This window comes from Phocoena sinus, chromosome 8 (genome assembly GCF_008692025.1).
Source record: "Phocoena sinus isolate mPhoSin1 chromosome 8, mPhoSin1.pri, whole genome shotgun sequence".
In the NCBI taxonomy this organism is placed as follows: Eukaryota; Metazoa; Chordata; class Mammalia; order Artiodactyla; family Phocoenidae; genus Phocoena; species Phocoena sinus.
Genome location: NC_045770.1, coordinates 107,025,615 through 107,048,997, shown reverse-complemented (window position 1 = coordinate 107,048,997; position 23,383 = coordinate 107,025,615). Strand labels below are relative to the sequence as shown.

The 23,383-nt window shown below is 47.9% G+C and overlaps 1 protein-coding gene across 5 annotated transcripts in view; it reads right to left on the bottom strand.

The window, feature by feature from the left end:
- The window catches only part of PPFIA1 (PTPRF interacting protein alpha 1), an 89,596-nt gene extending 66,587 nt beyond the window's left edge, over positions 1–23,009 (bottom strand). For 3 of the 5 annotated variants that reach the window (XM_032638803.1, XM_032638804.1, XM_032638807.1), the window contains exons 1-2: positions 22,825–23,008; positions 21,307–21,570 (exon numbers count right to left, since the gene is read on the bottom strand). In XM_032638803.1, coding sequence (XP_032494694.1) covers positions 21,307–21,570 — 264 coding nt within the window. In that variant the 5' untranslated portion in view covers positions 22,825–23,008. Of the gene's footprint in view, positions 1–21,306; positions 21,571–22,824 lie in introns of all 5 variants that reach the window. The other 2 variants (XM_032638805.1, XM_032638806.1) reach the window with 2 other exon arrangements.
- Positions 23,010–23,383: the final 374 nt, after the last annotated feature.

Genomic DNA, 23,383 nt, shown 5'->3' with positions numbered 1-23,383 from the left:
ACGGAAACAAATCAGTAACATACTACCTCTAACAGCAAATATTACTACTCTGTAACCTTCTTAACCTTTTGTGGGTCTGTGTATTCATGTCTTGCAAACCAGTCTGACAAGAGCCCCCTGTTACAACAGTTTTACCCTCTAATTTAACAAGAAGACACCTGAGAATGAAACAAAGGCCAGCTACAAAACCATAACTGAAGGTACTTTATTAGGGTTCCTCTGTGGCTCTAGTAAGCTTAGTAGGGTAGGAACACAGGCCTAAGGATGAGTAGCCCTGGAAAACACCAGCTGCACAACACCAGCAATTTCTGAGGTGCTATTCTAAGTACACGCAGATGTAAATATTAACGGCAATAGCGCTATTTTTGTTTGCTGCTTTATGGTTTTCAAAGTATTTTCACATATGTTATCACACTTTATTCTCAACCACCCGGTAAGGTGCTCACAATGACCTCATTTTACAAATTACAATACAGGGCCCGGCAGGTTAGTGCAGTGCAAGGGTCACTCAGTTAATAAGTGGCTTGGGACTGAGAACTCAATACAGACAATATGTTATCTTCAGGGGAAGATAACACAGTAAGTATCAACACCAAGGCCACATGTTAGTAAGCAGAGGATCGAAGACTTGAAACAGGTGGGGAGGGGGGTGGAGAGAAGGAAAGACTGGGTGGACAAGAAAAAAATCACTCAGCAGTTAGTGAAAAGGAAGGGACTGTTACAGTCAACCAATAACTTCACCACCATCAATCACCACGTGGAAAGAAAGAGGGCAGCTACATATCCCCCAGGATATCTTTCTGTGATTTCTTTTGCCCCCCTCAAGGATGGCCTTGATATATACCCAAGCCTACTACTTCATCTGTGTTTTTCTTCAAGCTGATGACATTTTTAAAAGCTGCAGAAAAGGTAAAAGGAATAAAAAGTAACACCGGCCCCAGGCATCAGACTCCATCTTCTCCTAGAGATGGGACACACGCTGAATCCCAGTAGGAATTGGAGGTGTGAGAACAGACCTCACAGGGTTGACCTCTCAGCCTTGAGACACAGGTGGGGTTTTGAAAAAAGGGAGCGGGAAAGGGACTCCACAAGCAGGGAATTGTGTGGGCCAAGGTGTGAGGAAAGGGGAGCAAAAAGACTGGTGTGGCTAGAACGAAGGGGTATTTACAGAGGGAAATGGTGTGGGAAGGCTGAAGAAAGCCAGATCGTGGAGTTGTGAGTGCCAAACAAAGAGTTTAGCTTTTGCCTCTGCTACCAGGGATGGGTGCTGCAGAAACCTGCGCACGGCAAAGGTTCAGGTTAACCTGGGAGCTGTAAGAAGCGTGTTGGAGGGACTGGAAAGGGGAGAGGGTGCATCACGGAGGCTCGAGGCATGGAGGGGCCAAGCAGCGATACCAGAATACAGGAGAACATAAAAACAACATTAGGAAAGAAAAACCGAAGCAGCGCTGAGTGGTCCTGGAGGGTGAGAAGGGAAGGAGAGGCGAGGCACGGAAAGCTGGGAGGGGAGGTGGGAGGCGGAGGCTGAGCAAGGAGGATGCATGGCGCAACTCTGGATATGAGACGCAGCAGGAGAGCCTGGGTCCCATCTAAAGGATGTGACAAAGCTTCCGGCTGGGGCGTGAAAGGTGCATCACAGACTTGGGGATGAAGACACAGCCGTGGCAGTCACTTTCAAAAGGGGGATGCCGAGCCCACAGAAGTGAACGAATCTGCACGACTACAGAAAAGGGGCAGAAGAAGGCTGGGATTTTCATGTATTTCCTAGTCACGAGCACATGACTAGGATAAAATGAAAATAATTATCCAACTATCTCTGGGTAGCAAGTGCTTCCTTTCCCTCAATTCTTTCCACAGAGGTTTTCCGAACATGGAAAAAAAGAACCTAACACCCGCCAGTGAGCACAGGAAATACACAAAGACGAGAACATGAGCTCCCTCTACATTACTGACAATTTTTAAAGTTACTTTAAATTAGGATTATGTGTGTCAGACTGGTTTTCTGTAGTATTACTATAAAACTTCCAGTGAGAGAATCTTAAGATGAAGTTAACTGAAGCAACACCAGTAGCGTTTCAAAGCACAGGAAACACGCATTCCAAGTCAACACCAAAGACCTTCATCTCTTCGTTGAGTGCAGTGAAAGCGTCTGAGCAGCAGGGTGGGGTGCCAGCCTGGAGGTCACTTACTAAACGGGCTCTAGCCTGAGCACCTGCAGGCACACCAGAGAACATCTCACTTCCTGGCAGCACCGGCCCTTTCAGTAACAGTCAGTAATAGCGAAAACACTATTTCAGCGGGGAAGCAAAGAGGAAAGCACCGGACACTCGAGGGTTTGTACAAAGCGCGCAGAACCTATCAGCAGGAATGTGCTTTCGAGCAACCTCTTAATTCATCGTTAAACTTTTTTGGGACCAAGTATTACTCTGGTTTGCACAAGAAAACAACCTTGGAATGTACATTCTTTCCAACCTAAACCCTTTGTTCTAACCGCCCACCACTCGCCCCCATGGACCTTTCTACGCTCAGGTCACGTTCAGGCACCCTGCTACGCACGCCAAGAGGGCAGCGCTTCTAGTTTGTGGAGCTTTCTCCTTGAAATGGAGCACAGATAACCGGGAGCAGGAATAAAACAGCAAAAGACTCTGATGCCACAGGAGGCCGCCGGGAGGGGCACCCGACTTCAACCTCTATTTACTGTGCTCTTTTCTCCCTCCAGCAGGTCAGGGCGGAGGAGAGATGGACGTGGCGACTGTCCCTGAAAATCCCAGCCGGGCAGAGTCTTCGCTGTCCGCCACCTAAGCAAACGCCGTGCTGCTTTCTGACACTGTCAACACGCATGGTCATACTGTTGCCACGTGGCATCTATTTTAGCCACGCAGCCTCGGAGCCCCCTTCCCACGGCTGGGAAGTGGTCTGTCCTTGAGGAACGGCATGTGACCCAGAGGAGGAGGCAGAAGCACCAGCCACCTGCTCTCCTGGCCTCTCCCCCATCTGGGGACAGTGCAGAACAGCCCCAGGCCCACCAATCACAGGCCTGGAGCCCAGACTCCGAACGGGAAGCAACAAGCGGTGCCCAGAGGTGGTCATGCATCCGAGGCTCCGGGCGATGGTGTGGGCAGTGCAGGTGCAGTTTCCGGACAAGCAGCTTCACCAGAGCCTCGCACAGCAGGACAGGGCTCGTGGCCTCCAGGCCCGGTGCCCCCACCTTCCCCGAGACGCTGGGAACTACTCAGAGTGTGCACAGCCATTTATTTTTCTGCATGGGTCACCCAGGCAGTCTGCAACTAAGCCCCCCAACTCAGCATGCTTGTTTTACTCAACGCAGAACTTCACCCATTTTCCTCAGTGAGAAGTATGCATGCGCATGAAAAACGCCACTGCCTTTCTGACGTCACCGCACGCCCTGGGCACACTGGATGCATCTTACAGTTGATACTGTTTGAACTTCTTCTTTTTCACTTGCCTCCTTTTTGCCCCCAGTAACTTTGGGAACCCAGAAGGAAAGGGCCCCTCATCATCGCCCCAGACGCTGCTCAACAGAACACCGGCTAACGCCTCCCGCTCTGCTCGGAGCCCAGGCACTCTTGGGAGGGCTTCTTGGACACGCTCAGGGTGGCGTCACTGCAGCCTGTGAAGCAGCTCTCAGCGCAGGCGGCAAAGTGAGGGCCCAGCCCCAGAGCCCATGCTCTTAGTTAAGCACGGCCTCCAACTCACACAGTAAGAAAAAGCGGCTCCCTCCACACAGGCAAAAACAAGCGCAGTGAAGAAAGTCCTTGCAATTTCCCTCCCATCATTTGATTCCTTGCCCTTCTCACAAAACCTCCATTCTTACACTCATGGTAGGAATCCCATCCCATCCAAATGCACCAGGATGTTTCTCGTTGAGTGGCTAAAGGACGCGGCCTCGGCGCGGGGAGGGGAGAGAGACGTCCGGAGGGGCAGAGCGTCTGCTCAGGACCAGCTGTGCTCCCAGCATCACTCCTCACTCTTCGGCCCCAGCTGTGGTGAAAACCACAGCCAAATGTCGACCTTTCCTTCCCACTTACAGTAAAGGGCTGTGCAGGAGCTACAGAACACTGACAGTCACAGTGCCCAAAGGGACATGGAGACCATCTAGCTCCCGGGGCTTCCCAACCGTCCTCCCCGGACCCCTGTGTGGCTGCAGGTTCTCGGCACATGAGGCTCCAGGCGGCACTGCGCTCCCTGGGGAGCCAGCCCCTCGGAGACCCTCCAGAGACAGGCTCCTTTCCATAAGGCTTTGAACTAGAGGGTCGAGTCCCCTCGTCCCTCCCCATTCTACAGAGATGCGACCAGAGGCTCCAAGAGGTGACCCGGTGATGGAACCAGATCAGAAGCTGTCTCAGGGCTCTGCCGCGCTGCCACCCAGCTACCTGCATCACAGACAGTGACAGAAGACGGGCCTTGCACACCCTGACATGCAAACTGCCGGCTGATCTGTTGCGTTCCAAAGCCACAGCTCTTTCCTTGCTCACCGCTGCAGTGATCCACCCAGACGTGGCGCAGTTCAGTGCCTGTGAATCTCACCAGGGGCCGTGAGTTGGCTGAGGGACACGCGCGCTCCGGGGCCGCCGTCCACAGCACACGTAGACCCCTGGGCACACACTGCGGGCGAGAGCTTCTGGGAAGGTGATGAGGAGCAAAGGAGAAACTCTAAACGTCCTGGATTCGTCAAGTGAAAGAGCCGCAAGAATAATCAGAAACAGAATTAGACAAGACATCTAAGAATGGAGGACTTTAAAGATTCTGGGCATTAGAGGAACAAACTGACGGTGTCAGGAAACCATCGTATTCGCCCCACGAGGCTCTGCAGGGTAGCAGGTGCCGTGGGGACCACTGGAGGGCTCCTGTTCTGGGCGCTGCCCGCCGCCCACAGGCAGAGCCGACGGGGACAGAGACCCTTTGCTGAAGAAGCAAACCCTGGCACTCACAGGACCACCCCCACGGGCATTGGGGGCATCCTGCCGGCCCCATCTCCTCCTGCAGGGAGGAGCCCTGGAGTCAGACTGCCTGGGTGCAAACACTGACCACCACCTGTGATCTACGGGGCTCTGGGGAGCTCCCCAACCTCAATTTCTTCATCTATAAAATGGGGTACATAATAGCATCCTGCTTCCTAGTAGTTTAAAGTATACTCTATAAGCGACTTCCCTGGTGGCGCAGTGGTTAAGAATCCGCCTGCCAATGCAGGGGACACAAGTTCGAGCCCTGGTCCGGGAAGATCCCACATGCCGCAGAGCAACTAAGCCCATGCGCCACAACTACTGAGCCTGCGCTCTAGAGCCTGCGAGCCACAACTAGTGAGCCCACGTGCCGCAACTACTGAAGCCTGTGCGCCTAGAGCCCGTGCTCTGCAACAAGAAAAGCCACCGCAGTGAGAAGCCCGTGCACTGCGATGAAGAGTAGCCTCTGCTCGCCGCAACTAGAGAAAGTCCACGTGCAGCAATGAAGACCCAACACAGCCAAAAATAAATAAATAAAGTATACTCTATAGTATCATTATGAGGCTTCAGTGAGATAGTTCACATAAAGAGGCTTAGAGGCCATCATATATCGCTTATATGCGGAATCTAAAAAAAAATGATACAGGAATCTCTTGGCGGTCCAGTGGTGAGGACTCCGTGCTTCCACTGCAGGGGGCATAGGTTCGATCCCTGGTCGGGGATCTAAGATCCCACAGGCTGCTCGGCGCAGCCCAAAAAAGAAACAAATGAACTTATATACAAAACAGAAATAGACCCACAGACATAGAAAACAAACTTATGGTTACCAAAGGGGAAGATGGGAGAGGGATAAATTAGGAGTTTGGGATTAACATATTCATACTAGTATATATAAAATAGATAACCAACAAGGACCTACAGTATAGCACAGGGAACTATACTCGATATTTTGTAATAACCTACATGGGAAAAGAATCTGAACAAGAATATATATATATGTATGTAAAACTGAATCATTTTGCTGTACACCTGCAACTAACACAACATTGTAAACCAACTGTACTTCATTTAAAAAAAAAAAAAGGCTTAGAGGTAATACATGTTGGCTATTACCTCGTTTAATCCCCCTAGACATCCATCCATACAGCCCCTGGCCAGTGCCTAACACATGGCCAACACTAAGTATAATACTTGCTAAATAAAAACAAACAGTTACTGTTCCTCACTGACTGATGACAACGCTGAAGGCTCACCTCTGAGGAAACTGACAAAAGTAACCAGGGAAGGAAGGCTGGCCCGCAAGCCCGCCGACTGCCTGAACAGACTGCTTTCCTCGAAAATGCACCCACCTTGACCTGGGGTCCATGGTGGGGCAGGCGTGGGATGGAATCTACCCAGAGAGACAGGCCCGCGAGTGAGAGATGCGGGGCACACCCGCAGGCCCGCTTTAAGCTCTTCGTTTAAGTCACTGTCGGCTTGAGGAGGGAGCTGCGCTACTGTTTTATAAAATGCCTTCGGGCAGCGCAGGGGTGAAACGCCAGTGTGCTGACAGTCTCCCGTCAGCATGTGTCTGCGGTGGAGGGAAAGGAGCTGAGCCACAAAGCAGCAAAGTGCTATAGAGAACTTCTTTAACCCTTGGCCTCAACTGGATTTCACACTTAGTCACAAATAAAGTCCTTTAGATTTTAATTTGCGTGAAAACAAATACCACATCAGACTATTCAAATTAATACTCAGACTATTTGAAATGCTCTTCCCCTGCCACATCTGTTTCTGTTTTGGGGTGCAGAGGATGCCTGACCTTACCTGGCATTCACGTTCTCCCATGAAAGACTGTCAAGGTGGGGAGAAGAGCGGGCCCCAGCTTCTAACAGCACCTTCCGATTTCAAGAGAGATCAATGGCTCAGAAATACCGACTAGTCTCAAGTAGAACTTAAACTTTTATACCGACATGCCACACATGAAATCAATGATTATGTTACTACTGACAAGGGTTTAAAATTACACAGGCAGAAGGGATAATTAGCCTATTTGCAAAGCAGAAAAACTTGGAAATGCAAGATATGCTTTAAGCTCCCTAAGTTATTTTCAGAGCAAAATGAAATTTCCCCCTCAGAATAACACTGAGACTCTGCAAGCCAAGCGTAAGAACTCTCTGGGTGGACCTTCCCTGCCAAGGACCTGCTATCCAAGCCTGCAGAACTGGGCCAAGAGCTCACTTCCAGCTACAGGGAAAACCTACGAAGTGGAAACATTTTGTCACTTCTTAATTAGCATTAGCAAGCAACAAGCCTTCAGCTGTGCTTCATTTCTGAGAGTGAAAGGGAACACTTGCTAACTGCTCAGGATAACAGGCAAAACCCAGGACCATCTCACGCAAACTAGGAGACATGGTCACCCCACCTGTGAGGGTTGGGTGGGACAGAGACAGGAGAAGCAAGACTTCTGAGAATGCCTTTTCCTATAGTTCCGATTTTTGAACCATGTAAATGCTTTATGTATTCGAAAGAAATTAACTCCAAAAGAAAAATGCAAACCCTAAAATTAAGAATAAAAAGAGGGCTTCCCTGGTGGCGCAGTGGTTAAGAATCCGCTTGCCAATGCAGGGGACGTGGGTTCCAGCCCTAATCTGGGAAGATCCCACATGCCGCAGAGCAACTAAGCCCGTTGCGCCACAACTACTGAGCCCACATGCCACAACTACTGGAGACTGCGTGCCTAGATCCCGTGCTCCGCAACAAGAGAAGCCACTGCAATGAGAAGCCCGCACACCGCAACGAAGAGTAGCCCCCCCGATCCCGCAACTAGAGAAAGCCCGCACGCAGCAACGAAGACCCAATGCAGCCAAAAATAAATAAATAAAATAAATTTATTAAAAAAAAAAATAGGGCTTCCCTGGTGGCGCAGTGGTTGAGAGTCCGCCTGCCGATGCAGGGGACACGGGTTCGTGCCCCGGTCTGGGAGGATCCCACATGCCGCGGAGCGGCTGGGCCCGTGAGCCATGGCCGCTGAGCCTGCGCGTCCGGAGCCTGTCCTCCGCAACGGGAGAGGCCACAACAGTGAGAGGCCCGCGTAACGCATAAAAAAAAAAAAAAAAAAAAAAAAATAAACAGAAACAAATGAACTGTATATCAAATTTTATTTGTGCGGCTATGTTACTTCACATTGCTTTAAAACCCACATTCTAACTATATATTATTTAGATACATTTATTTATTCTAAGACCCCAAAGAATTGCAAAGAAATTATAAAACTTCATACAGCAGGATGATTATAATAATATGGTATTAAAATGTTGAAAATATTTCATGTATATCATAGGATAAAGAAAATAATGCTAACATCATTAGAAATCAAAACAGTGTAAGACAAGAATTATAAATAGAAAATAAATTAAGGGGAAAGACTTCATTTTAATTTGTTAAGGAAATATCAATATGAAATCCACGGTTTTTAAAAAATGAATATTTTTGTCTAGCTCTGTTCCCTAGGAGGACCTAAAAGATGCTAACCCCTGTGACGTGAGCACACCTGGCCCCCAGATACTGATTTCTAAATACTTCCCTACGAAAAGGAACCAGGGCTCCTCAGAGGAACAATTTCAGATCTGAGGCAGGAAAAACACAAAGTGGGCCTGGGACAAATTTTTGTTCCAGAAAACAAGGAAACATTCAAAGACTAACAGGGCCTTGGCAAAGGCCACAGGAGCCAATCCAAGGGGAACAATATAAGCATCTAAGGAATAATGATAACTGACTATAATACACCGAATAAATACCAATCCAGTGTCCACAGTGACTGAGAGAGAAAGAGAACAAAAAGGGATGCTCTTGAAAGAGGAGTATCAATTAATAAACGAAGGAGGACCGAGAGTCGGAGAAATCATCACTCTGCAACTTCCAATGAAAGAAGTGATTTGGCAGGAACATCAAATGGATGCTAAGGTCCTAGGAAGTCCCCTAGTGACCAGGAAGGTCCCTGGGGAGCAGGAGGAAGTGCAGAGAGAGAGACAAAGAGGGGTCAGAAACCACCTCAGAAACCACCGCCTCAGCCCAGTGAGCCCAACTCCCACCACAAGAACGGGACCACCAGAAATCGTTCCCTCTCAAAGTGAGGGCAAAAATGGGGGAAATGAGGTAAGGCTGGGAGGTAAAGTGGGAGACGTTAAACCCCTGTGGAACGCGAACTACACATCATTTATACTTTAAAATGGTTTCTAACTGGTGTATCGCTCTTATAATTTTCTAACCAGTAAAAAAGGTAAATCGTATTTAAAGCTGTTATGGTGAATATCATTATGCGTAAGTTTCCTCCAGATAAGAACCATTTCCTTGGGCTTCCCTGGTGGTGCAGTGGATAAGGGTCTGCCTGCCAATGCAGGGGACACAGGTTTGATCCCTGGCCAGGAAGATCCCACATGCCGCGGAGCAACTAAGGCCGTGCGCCACAACTACTGAGCCTGCGCTCTAGGGCCCGCGTGCCACAACTACCGAAGCCCGCGCACCTAGAGCCCGTGCTCCGCAACAAGAGAAGCCACTGCAACGAGAAGCCCGTGCACCGTAACAAAGAGTAGCCCCAGCTCGCCGCAGCTAGAGAAAGCCTGCGTGCAGCAACGAAGACCCAACGCAGACAAAAAAAAATTCAAAAAAAAAAACCCCAAACCTGCTGTATAAAAAATACATTAATTTAATTTAAAAGAAGAAAGAGCTAAGCCACTGGCCTAACAGCAGGCAGTTAATTTGCAGACAGAAGTAAAATGCAGACCTGTCTAGCTGCAAAATCCATGCTAAAAAATAAATAAATAAATGGAAGAGTAGTCTGGAAAAGAAAGAAGAATATGAGTTTTTTGAGGATCTTTCTACACAGGGCCAAACTGGCTCTCCAAAAGAGTTAGCTACCAAAGTACTCAGCAGTAGCTAGCGCTAAGAGCTAGCAAGCAGAAGACAGGGTAAGAAGAAGGGCCTTCTTCTCTGACAGAACAGCATATTGACAAAGAAACTGCAGGAAAACGGAACATCTCCTGTGAGGAATGACCTACAACCCAGTATGGCTGGTGCGGGACAGAGAGGTCGCTGGGGTCAACCCCTCCTTGAATCAACCTGGTGGAAGAAGAGGGTCCAGACCTCGCCAGCGGACCTCAGAGGCGGCGTCCGAGAGACAGGAAAGGTGCCTCCTACGGGGCCTGGAGACTAGGAGGGTGAGACAAGCGGTCTCCTTGCTTTCTGACCACCTGACTCGGCAGAAAACTGTACCATCTCGGGAGGAGGGACAGATGTGGGGAAAAGCTGGTTTGGGCCCATGCTGAATTCGAGAGGCCCGAAGTCCACCCAAATGGAGGTGTGCCAGGCGAGGATGTGTGTGTGAGCTCAAGCAGTAGAGTGGGGAGGACAGAGGGTCGTGGAAACGTGAGGAAAGCCACCGGGCCGAGTCCTCCTGTGCAGACACCCAGCACCAGCCGCTGCTTCCGCTGCGGTTCCGCTGCGGTTCTGTCCACGCGTCAAACTTGGTCAAACTGAACTACACAGAGTCTTTCATTCTATTTCTCTTTGCACAAATAAAGAGATCTTGGGCCACGTGACCCTTCCTACATACTGAGTATTCAGCACCTAGAACAGTGCCTGACACAGAACAGGCGCTCAGTGAATATTAGTGTATACATTATACACGTAAGCAGTATGTATACTTCATTAAAATATTACATACGTTGTTCTGTGCTTTGTAAGATGGGTGATGTCAAGGGGTTTAAAACTTTTGCCTAAAGTACTGACTCTACAGCTCAACCCATGCACCCCAATGACTCCTCCGCCAGTGGTTTCTTCCCCATCCCTTCGAGCCCCGCCCCACCCATCCTCCACACAGCACCAGCATGGCCTCTTACAACCTTCAACCAGATGGTGTCAATCCTTCCCCACCGAGGCCAAAACTATCACCACTATGACCACTAGGAGCACCATCCCACTATGACCACTACGACCACTATCACCCCATCCCACTCTCACCACTGTGACCACTCTCACCGCTATCTGGAGACGACGTGGCTGCATATAGCTCTGCCTCTGCCACTGTCTCCCAGGAGCCCAGAACCCGGAACCAACTCAGTCACAAGGGGCTCCACGGAGACCGGAGGGCTCTGCTGAGCGTGTGCCGAAGGGGGAAGGCACCCGCGCTCAAACACTACTTTGAAAGGATACAGTATTAGCTGTCTCAGAAACCCAAAACACTAGAAATACCCATGGTCTTCTGAGAGGGGTTCTGCCACCTCTACCTACTGAAAAAGCTCACTGCAAAGGCCCCACCTAAAGTCAAGGGCATCCCTAGAACCCACCCTGGAAGAGGAGTCACTGAGCTACTCTGACCTCACTCTGATTCTGAGGTCAGTCCTCCCTGCCTGACTCACTCACTCCAGCTCAGCAGCGCTGACCCAACCTCGGTAGGGGCACTGACAGCGAACCCCCAGTGGAGGGCTGGAGCCCGCCGTGAACTCAGCGGTGCTTGAGACAGGCTGGGGATTCTGCCCACCAGAGCCTCTCGACCTTGGCCCTCGGCTGCCAGGTAACTGGGGCCGTGGAGGGGGCATCGCAGACGTTCAGGGGCATCCCCGCCCGAGCCTTGACGGCCGCAGCCCCTCAGACCCCACCAGGTGTCACCCCTTCCTCCGTCCCGCATCGTCTCCCGTCCCCTCTCACCCTCCTGGCTGGGCTGCACTTCCACCCTCCTTGCGCTCCGATCCCCCGGCGCAGGCTACACTGCTCCCCGCTCAGCCCAAACCTCTGCTGTGACAACCAACACTCCTGACACAGGCAGACTACGTTGTGATTTTAGGACCTTAGTCCTTAGGGTGTTTGGGGTCCTATATCCACCAGTCTCAGGAATTAGCTCTGGGAGAGGTGGCAGCACAGTTTGGGGTTCTGCCCACAATTCATCCTGAACACATTCTCTTTTCTCAGTTCTATATATTGGAGTTCTCTGAGACGTCTTTTTAAAATCTCAACTGTTGCTTTCAAAAAGACTGTAAAATCACTACACTCAACTTTAAGAATAAAATCTTCATTTTCAACTTTGAAATGAAATTGAAAGGAAGACTAAAAGCAGTAATTTTCTTAAACACTGAAAAAGAAAACCCACAGGTGATCAATTCATAGAACGAAGGTCACATAACCCCTCCCACCTCCTTATCCTCCTCCTCTGCCACCGCCAGCCCGTCATCACCGCCAAGCTGGCACAGGGCAAGGGGAAGAGGGGAGACCAGTGCGGGGCTGGGACAAAGGCCGCGAGAGGAGCCAGAGTGCAGGTCCTCCGTCTCCACGGGGAGTGGGCGGCTTGCTCCATCCTCTTTCCAAGTTCAAGTGGCCGAGCACGGGCAAACTGGGGATTCTGATTAGAAACGGAACAGTGGGGACTGAGCAAGGACCAGTGGTTCTTGTTCTCCTGCATCAAACAGAGATGATCAAATATATTTACTATTACGTGTTGCTTCAGATGGAGAGAACACACCAGTTATTCCCCCACTTCCAGTTACGTACGTGAGCAGCTTGTAGGTCGGCCCGCCAAGAACTAGAAAAGCTAAATAAAATACATTTTTAAAGTCTGTCTGAAGGCATCGAAGAGGTACTGAGGCAGCCAAAACTGGAGGGTACAAGACTCCAAAGAAAAGGGAAACCCAGTGAGGGAGCGGGAGACTGAGAGGGGCGCTCCCTCCCTCGGGGCATCGGCTCATGCTGGCGCTGGGAAGAAAACGCAGTGAAAAGGCAAGCAGAGGGTACTAGCTAACAGAGCTCTGGACAGTTCCAGAAGGCTGGGAAGACAAACATTCTAGTACAGGCCTGACAAGTCAGCCAGGACTTTAGGGACCAAGCTCCCCGAGAAAAGGGGGGCACAGAAAATGAGCCCAGCACTCTGCTCCAACGGGCTGGGCAGCTGAGCTGCAGTAAATCCTCACGGTGCTCAGGACCTGCCAAGGAGGGGCCCTGGGAAGCTTCCAGACGGAGACCCTGCAGGGCTCCACCCTGTGGGGGCGGGAAGGGGGGTGAAGGCAGCTGAGCCTGAGGCTTACAAGGACTCCCAGCCTCCAGTCACTGAGCCCCCGACTGAACCAGGAGCTGTGACCCTACCCTGGGTCTGCGTCACAGGAGACTCTGAAGGAGGACAGCGTCACCCAGAACCTCTACAGTTTTTCACACATAATGTCCAACACTCAACTAAAAAAACAAAAACGGGCGTAACAACGAATAGGACCAGGAGGAAAAAAGAACAGAAATAGAAACAGATCCGGAGGGGACCCATACACCAGAGTTATCAGATGCAAACTTCAACTGTTCAGAAATATACTTGACAAAAGGAAAATTTTCAAAAAATCAAAATGGATTCTAGAACTTGAAAATAACAGTGATTGAACTTAAGAACTCAATCTATGGGCTTAACATCAGATCGGACACAGCTGAAGAGAGGATCAATGAACTGAAGGATGGATTAGTTTTAAAAAAAATAGAAGTTAGAGGAAAAAAAGTCTATCCAAGGAGCCCAAAAGACACCGCAGGACACCGTTAAAAAGATCTAGTGTACATATAAATGGGGCTCCTCACGGTGGAGGAGAGACAGGAAGGGGAATAAGAAACACCTATAAAGATAATGGTCAAAGTTGGTTTAAGAATCAAGCCATTGACTCAACAAAGAAAACCACACATTGGTTTTCAGCAGTTCTTCTGGTGTCTAAGGCAAAAAGAAAATGTTAAAGTGCCCAGAGGAAAAACGGCACTGCCTTTAATGGCACAACAACACTGAGAGCTGACTTTTCCAGAAAAAGGAAGTCAGAAGATAAGGGATTGGCATCTATAAAATGCTGAAAAACAAATAACCACCAACCTGGAATTCTATACCCAACAAAAACATTCTTCAAAAGTGAAGGCAAGGGCTTCCCTGGTGGCGCAATGGTTGAGAGTCCGCCGGCCGATGCAGGGGACGCGGGTTCGTGCCCCGGTCCGGAAAGATCCCACGTGCCGCGGAGCGGCTGGGCCCATGAACCATGGCCACTGAGCCTGCGCGTCCGGAGCCTGTGCTCCGCAACGGGAGAGGCCACAGCAGTGAGAGGCCCGCATACGGCAAAAAAAAAAAAAAAAAAAAAAAAAGTGAAGGCAAAATAGGGGCTTCCCTGGTGACGCAGTGGTTAAGAATCCGCCTGCCAATGCAGGGGACACGGGTTCGAGCCCTGGTGCGGGAAGATCCCACATGCTGCAGAGCAACAAAGCCCATGCGCCACAACTACTGAAGCCCTCACGCCTAGAGCCCGTGCTCCACAACAGGAGAAGCCACCGCAATGAGGAGCCTGCGCAGCACGGGGAAGAGTAGCCCCTGCTCGCTACAGCTAGAGAAAGCCCGCGTGCAGCAACAAAGACCCAATGCAACCAAAAATAAAAATAAATAAATTTATTTTTAAAAAGTGAAGGCAGGCTTCCCTGGTGGCGCAGTGGTTGAGAGTCCGCCTGCCGATGCAGGGGACACAGGTTCGTGCCCCGATCCGGGAGGATCCCACGTGCCGCGGAGCGGCTGGGCCCGTGAGCCATGGCCGCTGAGCCTGCGTGTCCGGAGCCTGTGCTCCGCAACGGGAGAGGCCACGGCAGTGAGAGGGCCCGCGTACCGAAAAAAAAAAAAAATCGAAAAAAAAAAGTGAAGGCAAAATAAAGACGTTTCAGGAAAATGAGACAACTCATCACCCACAGACAGGAACTAAAGACATATTGAAGTAGTTCTTCGAGAAAGAGAAGCCTCTGACAGAAATATGAAAAAACAAGTGAAAAGCAACAAAAAGGGTAACTATGAGAATAAATCACAGTATTAACTGTACAAAACAATGACGATAATGCCAAAAATATATCTAAAATGTTAAAGTATCATAGCAGTGACACGGGAGGTGGGAGGGCGTTCAGTGCAGTTTGAGCGTCAAAGCAAACAGCAGTGTCGGGGGGCAGTAAAGGCAGGCGCGGACCTAGGCTGAACTGTAGAACACGCCCTGTGTCTGTGGCTGTATATCCGACAACCGACACAGGAACACAGAGTTAAAAACACTTCATACTTCTCACAGAAGGTAAGAGAGAAAGGACACAGGATAGGTGGGACAAACAGAACACAAATGGTAACACTGTACCGATAAACTGGAATACTGCAATTACGCTTAAATAGAGCAAGTACTCTAATTAAAAGATAAGGACTATCAAACTGATCAAAATAAAAACTACACACTACTCACAGGGCTACATGTTAAGATCCAAGATCACCATCAGGCGAAAGGAAAAGATACCCAGGCAAACACGGACAGGAAACTGATGTGCAGACACCACTGTCAAATAGTGTCTGAAGTAAGAAGCATTACTAGAGATCAAAAGGAAAATTTCGTAATGATACAAGTTCAATCTAGCGAGGAGAATTCTAAATTTGAATGTACCTAATAACGTAATCTCAAAATATCAACACATAAGAACGGAGAGAAGTAGGAAAGGAGAAACAGCCAAACTCATCATGACAGTGGGAGCCTTTAAGATGCATCTCTCAGCAGAAGGGGCTGTCCCGCATGCAGTCACGTGCAGCTATGAGGCAGTGATGCTTGAAGCATGGCTGCTCCACGCTGAGATGTGCTGCAAACGCACAGCGGATTTTAAAGGTTTAGTACGAAAAAAGAGCGTAAAATCTTTCATTAGTGTTTTTCATGTTGATTACACACTGAAATGATAATATTTTGGATATCTGTGCTAAATAAAATATATTAAAATTAATTTCACCTATTTCCACTTTATTTAATGTGGCTACCAGAATCTGAATTACATGATTACCAAACCTGATCTAACTGATACACACAGAATACTGCGTTCCCGCTGATACGCATTGCTTTCAAGTGCCCGAGGAACACTTAACAAAATGAATGTGTATTGGGCCATTAGGAAAGCTCAACTCATTTCAAAGGACTGAAATAATGCAGGGTATCTTTAGGGATTGCAGTAGGTAGACAGTTTATGCCCCCTCAAAATTCATCCCCCCCCCAAAGGCGATGGTATTAGGAGGCACGGACTCTGCGAGGGATTAGGTCCTAAGTGCAATGAGCTCCCTTGCCCCCGTCCGCCTGGGGAGGACAGTGAGAAGAAGCTGGACATCTAGGGACCAGGAAACAGGACTCACCAAACATGGAATCTGCCGGCACCTTGATCTTGGGACTTCCCAGCCTCCAGTACTATGAGAAATAAATTTCTATTGTTTATAAGTCAGCTAGTCTATGGTATTTTATAACAACAGCCCAAAAAGACTAAGATAGGGATCTTCATGGAATTAAGCTAGAAATCAACAAAAAGATAACGAGAAAAGCCTCCCCAAACATTGGGAAGTTAAACGACACACTTCTTCAAAATTTTTTTAAATAATAATTTTTAAAAACACAATGAAAATTAGAAAATACTTTTACATAAAAGATAAATGCAAGTTTGGCTTATTCAAATTTGTGGGATGCAGCTAATGGTGTTTAGAGGGTAACTTATAGCCTTCACACATATACTGGAAAAGAAAGGCGGCTAAAAATCAATTAAGCATCTATCCCAAGAAACCAGAGAAAAGAATAGCAAACGAAACACAAAGCAAATGGAAGAAAAAGGAGCAGAAAATAAGGGAATAGAGAACAAGTATCAAATTAAAAAAAAATATCAATAAAGCCAGAAGTTGGTTCTTTGAAAGGACTGATAAAATTGATAAACCCCTAGAGAGACTGATTAAGAAAAAGAGACAAAGCACAAATTACCAGTATCAAGTATTTTTTAAAGGGGATATTATGAACCCCTTTACACTTACTAATTGGAAAATTTGGGTGGCCTGAATAAATTCCTAGCAGGGGGAAAATGCTTTACCTAAACAGACACAAGAAGACATATAAAATCAGAAAAATTCTATTTCCATATAAATAATTAAATCTGAAATTAAAAGCCATCCCTTAATGAAAATCCTACACCAGCTGGTTTTGCCAATCAATTCTTCCCAAAAATCTAAGAAAGAAAACACCAATCTCACAGGAACTCTTCTGGGGGTAAAAAAGGAACACTTTCCACCTTGTTTTATGAGACGAGCATAACCTTGATACCAAAAGCCAACAAGGACAAGAAGTATAAGAAAGTAAATACAGACCTTGAATACAGATGCAATAATCCTAAACAAAATTAACAAAATCCAACCAAAGGAGAATACACCAAGATCAGGTTGGGATTATTCTAGAATCACAAAATTTTTTAAAGTTAAATCACCACATAAAAGAAAAATCACTTGATTGTTTTAAAATTTGCAGTAACTGTACTTAATGTAATAACTGTAACTGTAACTGTACTTAATATAATAATTTTAATTCATGATTTTAAAAAACTCTTAGCAAACTAAGAACAGAGGAAATTTTTCATATTTTCATAAAAACATCTACAAAAAAGCCACAGTAGGGCTTCCCTGGTGGCGCAGTGGTTAAGAATCCACCTGCCAACGCAGGGGACATGGGTTCAAGCCCTGGTCCGGGAAGATCCCACATGCCGCGGAGCAACTAAGCCCATGCACCACAACTACTGAGCCTGTGCTCTAGAGCCCACAAGCCACAACTACTGAGCCCACGTGCCACAACTACTGAAGCCCGTGTGCCTGGAGCCTGTGCTCCACAACAAGAGAAGCCACTGCAGTGAGAAGCCCGCAGTGAAGAGTAGGCCCTGCTCACCACAACTAGAGAAAGCCCACATGCAACAATGAAGACCCAAAGTAGCCAAAGAAATAAGTAAAATAAATAATTTTTTTTAAATTAAAGAAAAGTTACAGTAAATATCATATGTAATTGTGAAATAGTGAAAGCTTTTCCTCTGATACTGGGAATGAGACAAGGATATTTATTCTCATTACTTCTGTTCACCACTGTATTGGAGATCCTAGCCAGTACAATAAGGCAAGAAAAAGAAAAAGGGTTACAGCAACTGGAAAGAAAAAAAAAGAAACTTATCTGCAGACATAACAGTGTATACATAGAAAATACAAGAATTATTACTAGAAATAAATGGATTTAGCAAGTGAATACAGAAAAATTAATTCTATCTCTACATACTAGTAATTTATAATGGCATCAAAAATATGAGATATCTAATTAAACATGCATAAGACATACAGAAAACTGTAAAATTTTAAGACAAATTAAAGAAGATCTAAATAAATGGAGGACTATATATATACTGTGTTCATGGATTCTAAGAACAATATTAAAAAGACGTCATTTCTCCCCGCACTGGTCTACAAATTAAATTCAACCTCAATTAAAATCCCGGCACATTTTCTGGGGAAAGACAGCCTAGTGGATTCTAAAATTTATCTGAAAATGCAAAGGGTCAAGATTAGCCAAGGCAATACTGAATAATGGCTCAGGTGTAGGATTTAAATTACCAGATATGAAGACTGACTAAATCTACAGTAATTTAGATAAAGTTGCACTTGTGCAAAAGAGACAAAAAGATCAATGGAGCAGAGGGGAGTCCAGAAACAGACCCATGCACTTACGGTCACTTGATTTACAACAGAGGTGACACTGCAGCACACTGGGGAAAGGATGCTTTTTTTAATAAATTACAACTGGATAGCCATACACTTAAAGGAAGGAAAAAAAAAAAAAAAGGAAGCCTGGCCCCTATCTCACACAATAAACAAAAATCAGTTTCAGATGGATTACAGATCTAAATGTAAAAGATAAAACAATAAAGCTTCTACAGGATAACGTCTTCATGCAACTTCGTGATGATATCTTTCAATGAACACAAAGCTCATTAAATATTACTGAAAAGATTGATCACCTGGGGTACATGAAAAGAAAAAATTATGCTTTTTAAAAGACACCACTGAGAAAGTGAAAAGGCAAACACCCACCCCAAAAAAACCTGCCATTCATATATGTACTCAGAATACATAAAAAGAACTCCTTCAAATCAGTAAGAAACAAAACAGACAACCCAATCAAAAAATGGGCAAAAGACAATTATTTCACCAAAGAAGGTAAGCGAATGGCCAACGAACGCCAGGGATGTTTACTGGCCATCAGGCAGCAAGTCCCCACCCCACTGAGTTCCTACCGCTCAACACCACCAGACAGCTACAACCAAAGAACTGCCGATACCGAGGGTCAGAACAACCAACGGCTCACACGCTGTGGGAGGTAGGACAACGGTCACGACCACCACCTCGGATAGAGCCTAAAGGCTAAACATACTCCATCACCTGGCAGTGCTACTCCTTTGAACACACCTAACAGCAACACATACATATCTGTACCGAAAAGCAAGTAAGAACATTCAGGGCAGCCTTTGTAAAAACTAGACACAACCCAGATACCCATGAACAACAGAAAGAATAAATTATGGCACATTCATACACTGGGTTATGAAATAGCAGATGAGAACGAACAAAGCTACATGGATAGAGCTCGCAAAGATAATGTTGAATGCAAGAATCAAGAAATAAAATGTACACGTTACTTTATTTCATTTACACAAAGTCAAGAACATGCCAAGTTAATCAACGGCAGAAAGTCGAGACCACAGTTAGCTCTGGGAGACAATTACTGGGAGTGGGTGGGAGGGGGCTTCTGGGAAGCCTGGTAATGTTCTGTTTCTTGGTCTGGGCAGTGCTTACAAGAGTGTGTTTGCTTAATGAAAAATTCACTGCGATGTACACTTATGATTTGTGAATTTTTCTGACGTATGTTCCGTTACAGTTAAGTTTTTCTTAAGTACACTATTACTTGCCTACATAATCTGGCAGGAGTTTATTCACACGCCTACCTGGTCACACAATTAGCCACCAAACAGAAGACAAATGCCAAGAAAGGGAAGGATCCAAAAAATGTTTACTTAATGGTTCCTGTGTTTCTAAAACGCTGGACTCAGGTGCTCAGGTGGTGAGGTGAGCTGGTGACGTCATCACATTCTCAACAAGGCATTTCCAGGCTACAACACGGAGCAGCAGCTAGCAACAAATCACTGAGCGACTGTCCCATCGGCTGGTGTGACAACCTCCACTGCATGAGACTGGACTTTACAAAACTCCTGTCCCTTACTTGTTACAAATCCCTTGTGCTCATCCTTTCAAAAAACTACACTTCAGTGTATGTACCTCAAATTACAAGAAGACAAATACAGCTACGAAAGAAACAAAACAAAACAAAAAACCCCGAAGTACTGAAAAGATTTACAAATACTACAATAAAATCCCAGTAAAACATAATTTGGCCAACCCTTCTAAGCTTGTGGTAATAAAATCTGACCCAAATAAACTTGGTAATTTACAAGATTCGAATGAGAAAAAACTTAATGATTCTCAAATTGACAAAGACAGAACATTACAGCACTGACATCAAATTACTGTTGCTAAAAAGGAAATCCACACGTTGAGCTTACCAATCTTTCAGGAGAATTGACTAAAGCCCAGAGATGCATTAAAGCTAGTAATTATTCCTTTACTAATTTACCACTGCAGACCCATCCTGAGAGAATAAACGCGTGCTTATCCATGTCCACCTGAAAGCACCATAAAGGCACCTATACGAATAGGTAAAATGGCACCTACACAGCTCGTAAACACCCAAGTAACACACACGTCTCCCACTGTGCTCTGTGCCACCCAGCGCACACTCTTCTAGCTGACACCCTCTCCCTGCTCCTATCATTAGATCCTCACTCGGCTCCGCAAGAAAAGGCCTTGAAACACTGCTCCGAACACAATATCCTTAGATGAAAAACTTCAGTGTGACTGTAAGCTTTATAATTCTCATCTGCCAAAGAGAAAGCTCCCAAGCAATCCATCTTCAGTCTTCTATCCCCTAAAACAAACCTGATTTACAAAACACCGGGGTTCTGAGAAAGGTGGACCGTAAAAATATTTTTCCTGTGAAATCAATCCTATTTGTCCAGTAAATTTCATTAGGAAATTGGAAACACGTAATACAACCCATGGAAATACACATTTAGGCAAGGAATAGCTTAAGACGGCAAAACGGAAGGCACCACAGAGCTTGGTTACTTCATGGCCCTTTTTCAAAAACTCTGGAGCGCTATTCCAAATCTAGGCAGTTCCTTCTGCCGCTCCAAAGGGGAACAAGGGCAATAAGGTGTTTTTACAGAACTTTATGGTACACTAGAGTTTGTTCTCACTAAGAAGTTTAATCCTCAGGAATTTTATCTATATGGGACTTACAAATAACAGAACCACCATTTCACAAGTGATTACGCAAAATACACATCTAAAAATTTCAACATCGTAAAAAAGCGTTTAGAAAAAAACTCAGGTGAAATTCACTCATACCTGTGGAAGCGCAGTATTGAGCTGCCTCTGCAAGGAATCTCTTTCGTGACCAACCTCGTGTAACTTCCCCTGGGTTAATGCCAGCGTTTCTTGGGTCTCTCTCAGAGTGTCAAGGAGACGGTCCCTCTCTTCCAGCATGGAGACCATCAACTGTTCAAAATGTGAGTCTGCATCTGGCTGTGAAGGGGAGCTGGACCCATGGCTCCCACTTCCTCCTGGGGGGCCTTCTGCTTCACTGATGGTCGGCATCACCTCGCACATCATCTTGAAATGAAAGACCCAGACCACAGTCATCAGGTGCAAAATAAAGGCTTCCACAAAGCTGCAACTTTGTAGCTATCTGCAGCTGATAAGTGAAAGGCTGACAGCCTCATTATTCCCAGATCTGACTGCTATGCTCTGTACAGAAAAAAACTGGGAAAACATACACATGCATATACAAAGTGCCCAGAACACACAAGATGAAGACATTTAATACTGACAGTAATCCAGGGAAGGGGTAAAGACCAAAGAAGACAACCCTCACATAAAGAACAAACCCTGTGGCATTTTCTCTGCAAAGCTGTACTTTCTAGTTGTTGAAAACAAGTGTGCTTCTGTAACCTTTTTTTTTTTCCTTTCTATTTCCCGGTGGGGGAGAGAAAGTCAAAACACGTGCCATCCAATCATTTTTCAGGAAAAGCACAGAAGGAGCATACAGCCAGTAAAACTGACAAGTACAAAATCCATCAGGCATCTTAGAGGAATGTGTGCAGTCAGCTCCTAGGAAGGACTGACGGCTCCCTGAATTCTTGGGCTGGATTTGGTGAGCGATAAACGGAAGTGGACTCGTTAAGGGCGCGAGAGGTGTTTTTCAACGGCTGCAATGGCTGGTCAGTCAACCTAACTTACGTAAATTAACAGACCCTCCCCCCCCCAAAAAAATTCCACAATGGAAATACAGCAGGTCGAGACAGACGTGCACGGCTAGGAAGGAAGGAAAAGTGAAAGGTGAGATTACGAGAGGCTACTAAGTGTCTCAAATATAATGACAGGGCGAGAGGCAGGGGGCCGGTTCCCGAGGCTGCCGCCGGTGTTCCGGGCTCGGCGGACCCCCGGGACGGAGATGCCCAGGACCGCGTACCACGCACCTGACAGTGACAACGACTCTACCCCGCTCGCACCCGCACCCGGTGCTGCAGCAGCCCGACGCCAGGGTGGCGAGAACGATTCACCACGGGAACCCAGCCTGGCTCGGGACTTCCTGCGGCCACAGGTCCTCGCCCCCGCGCCCAGCGCTAGGGTCCCCGGGGGCGCGGGTCACTTGGCACTGGGGTCGGGGAGGGGGGGCGCACGGCCCCGAGAGCCCGTTCGCCGGGGGTCCCGCGGGCAGCGCCCCCTGCCCCAGCGACCCCGGGCCCCGCTGCACACCCTTCCCCCGGGGCTGACACTCACCAGCCGCGCGGCCCCCGCGGGGAGGGCGCCGGCGCCCGGGGCCCCGCTCCGCCCCAACCCTGTTCCAGTCCCCCTATCCCTTACCTTGCTCGCCGGCGGGAGCGGGCGAGGAGGCTCCGCGGCGGCTCGCGGGCGGCTGCTCGCTCCAGGCGAGCTCGGGGCCCGACGAAGGCAGCCCGCGCCCGCCGCCCGCCCCGCGCCCGCCGCCCCGGCCCCGCCGCCCCCAGTCACTAAGGCCGGCCTGCGGCCGGACACTGGCAGAGCACAGGAGGAGCGGGCCCGGCTGCGCGTCGCCGGCGTCAACGTGCCCGACGTCGGGCGCGTCGGCGCAGCGTCAGCGCCGAGCGCCGCCGGCACGCCCCGCCTCGTCCCCCCGGGGGAGGAGCCCAGGGGGCGGTCGAGTGTGCAAGCACCGCCTCCTCAGGGGGGCGGGCTCGCCTCTCGGACGCCGATTGACTGGATACAGTAGAAGCCCCGCCCCCGACCCCGCCCAGGCGGGTGAGCGTCGGTCGAGTCGCCGCTCCTGACTTCCGGCACCGGGCTCCGGGCTTTGGTCCCCTTTCCGAGCAGCGTCTTCCACCTCGGGGGCTGCCCCCAACTCTCTGCTTACAGCCGCGGAGGACACCGAAGGCCGTTATCGAGC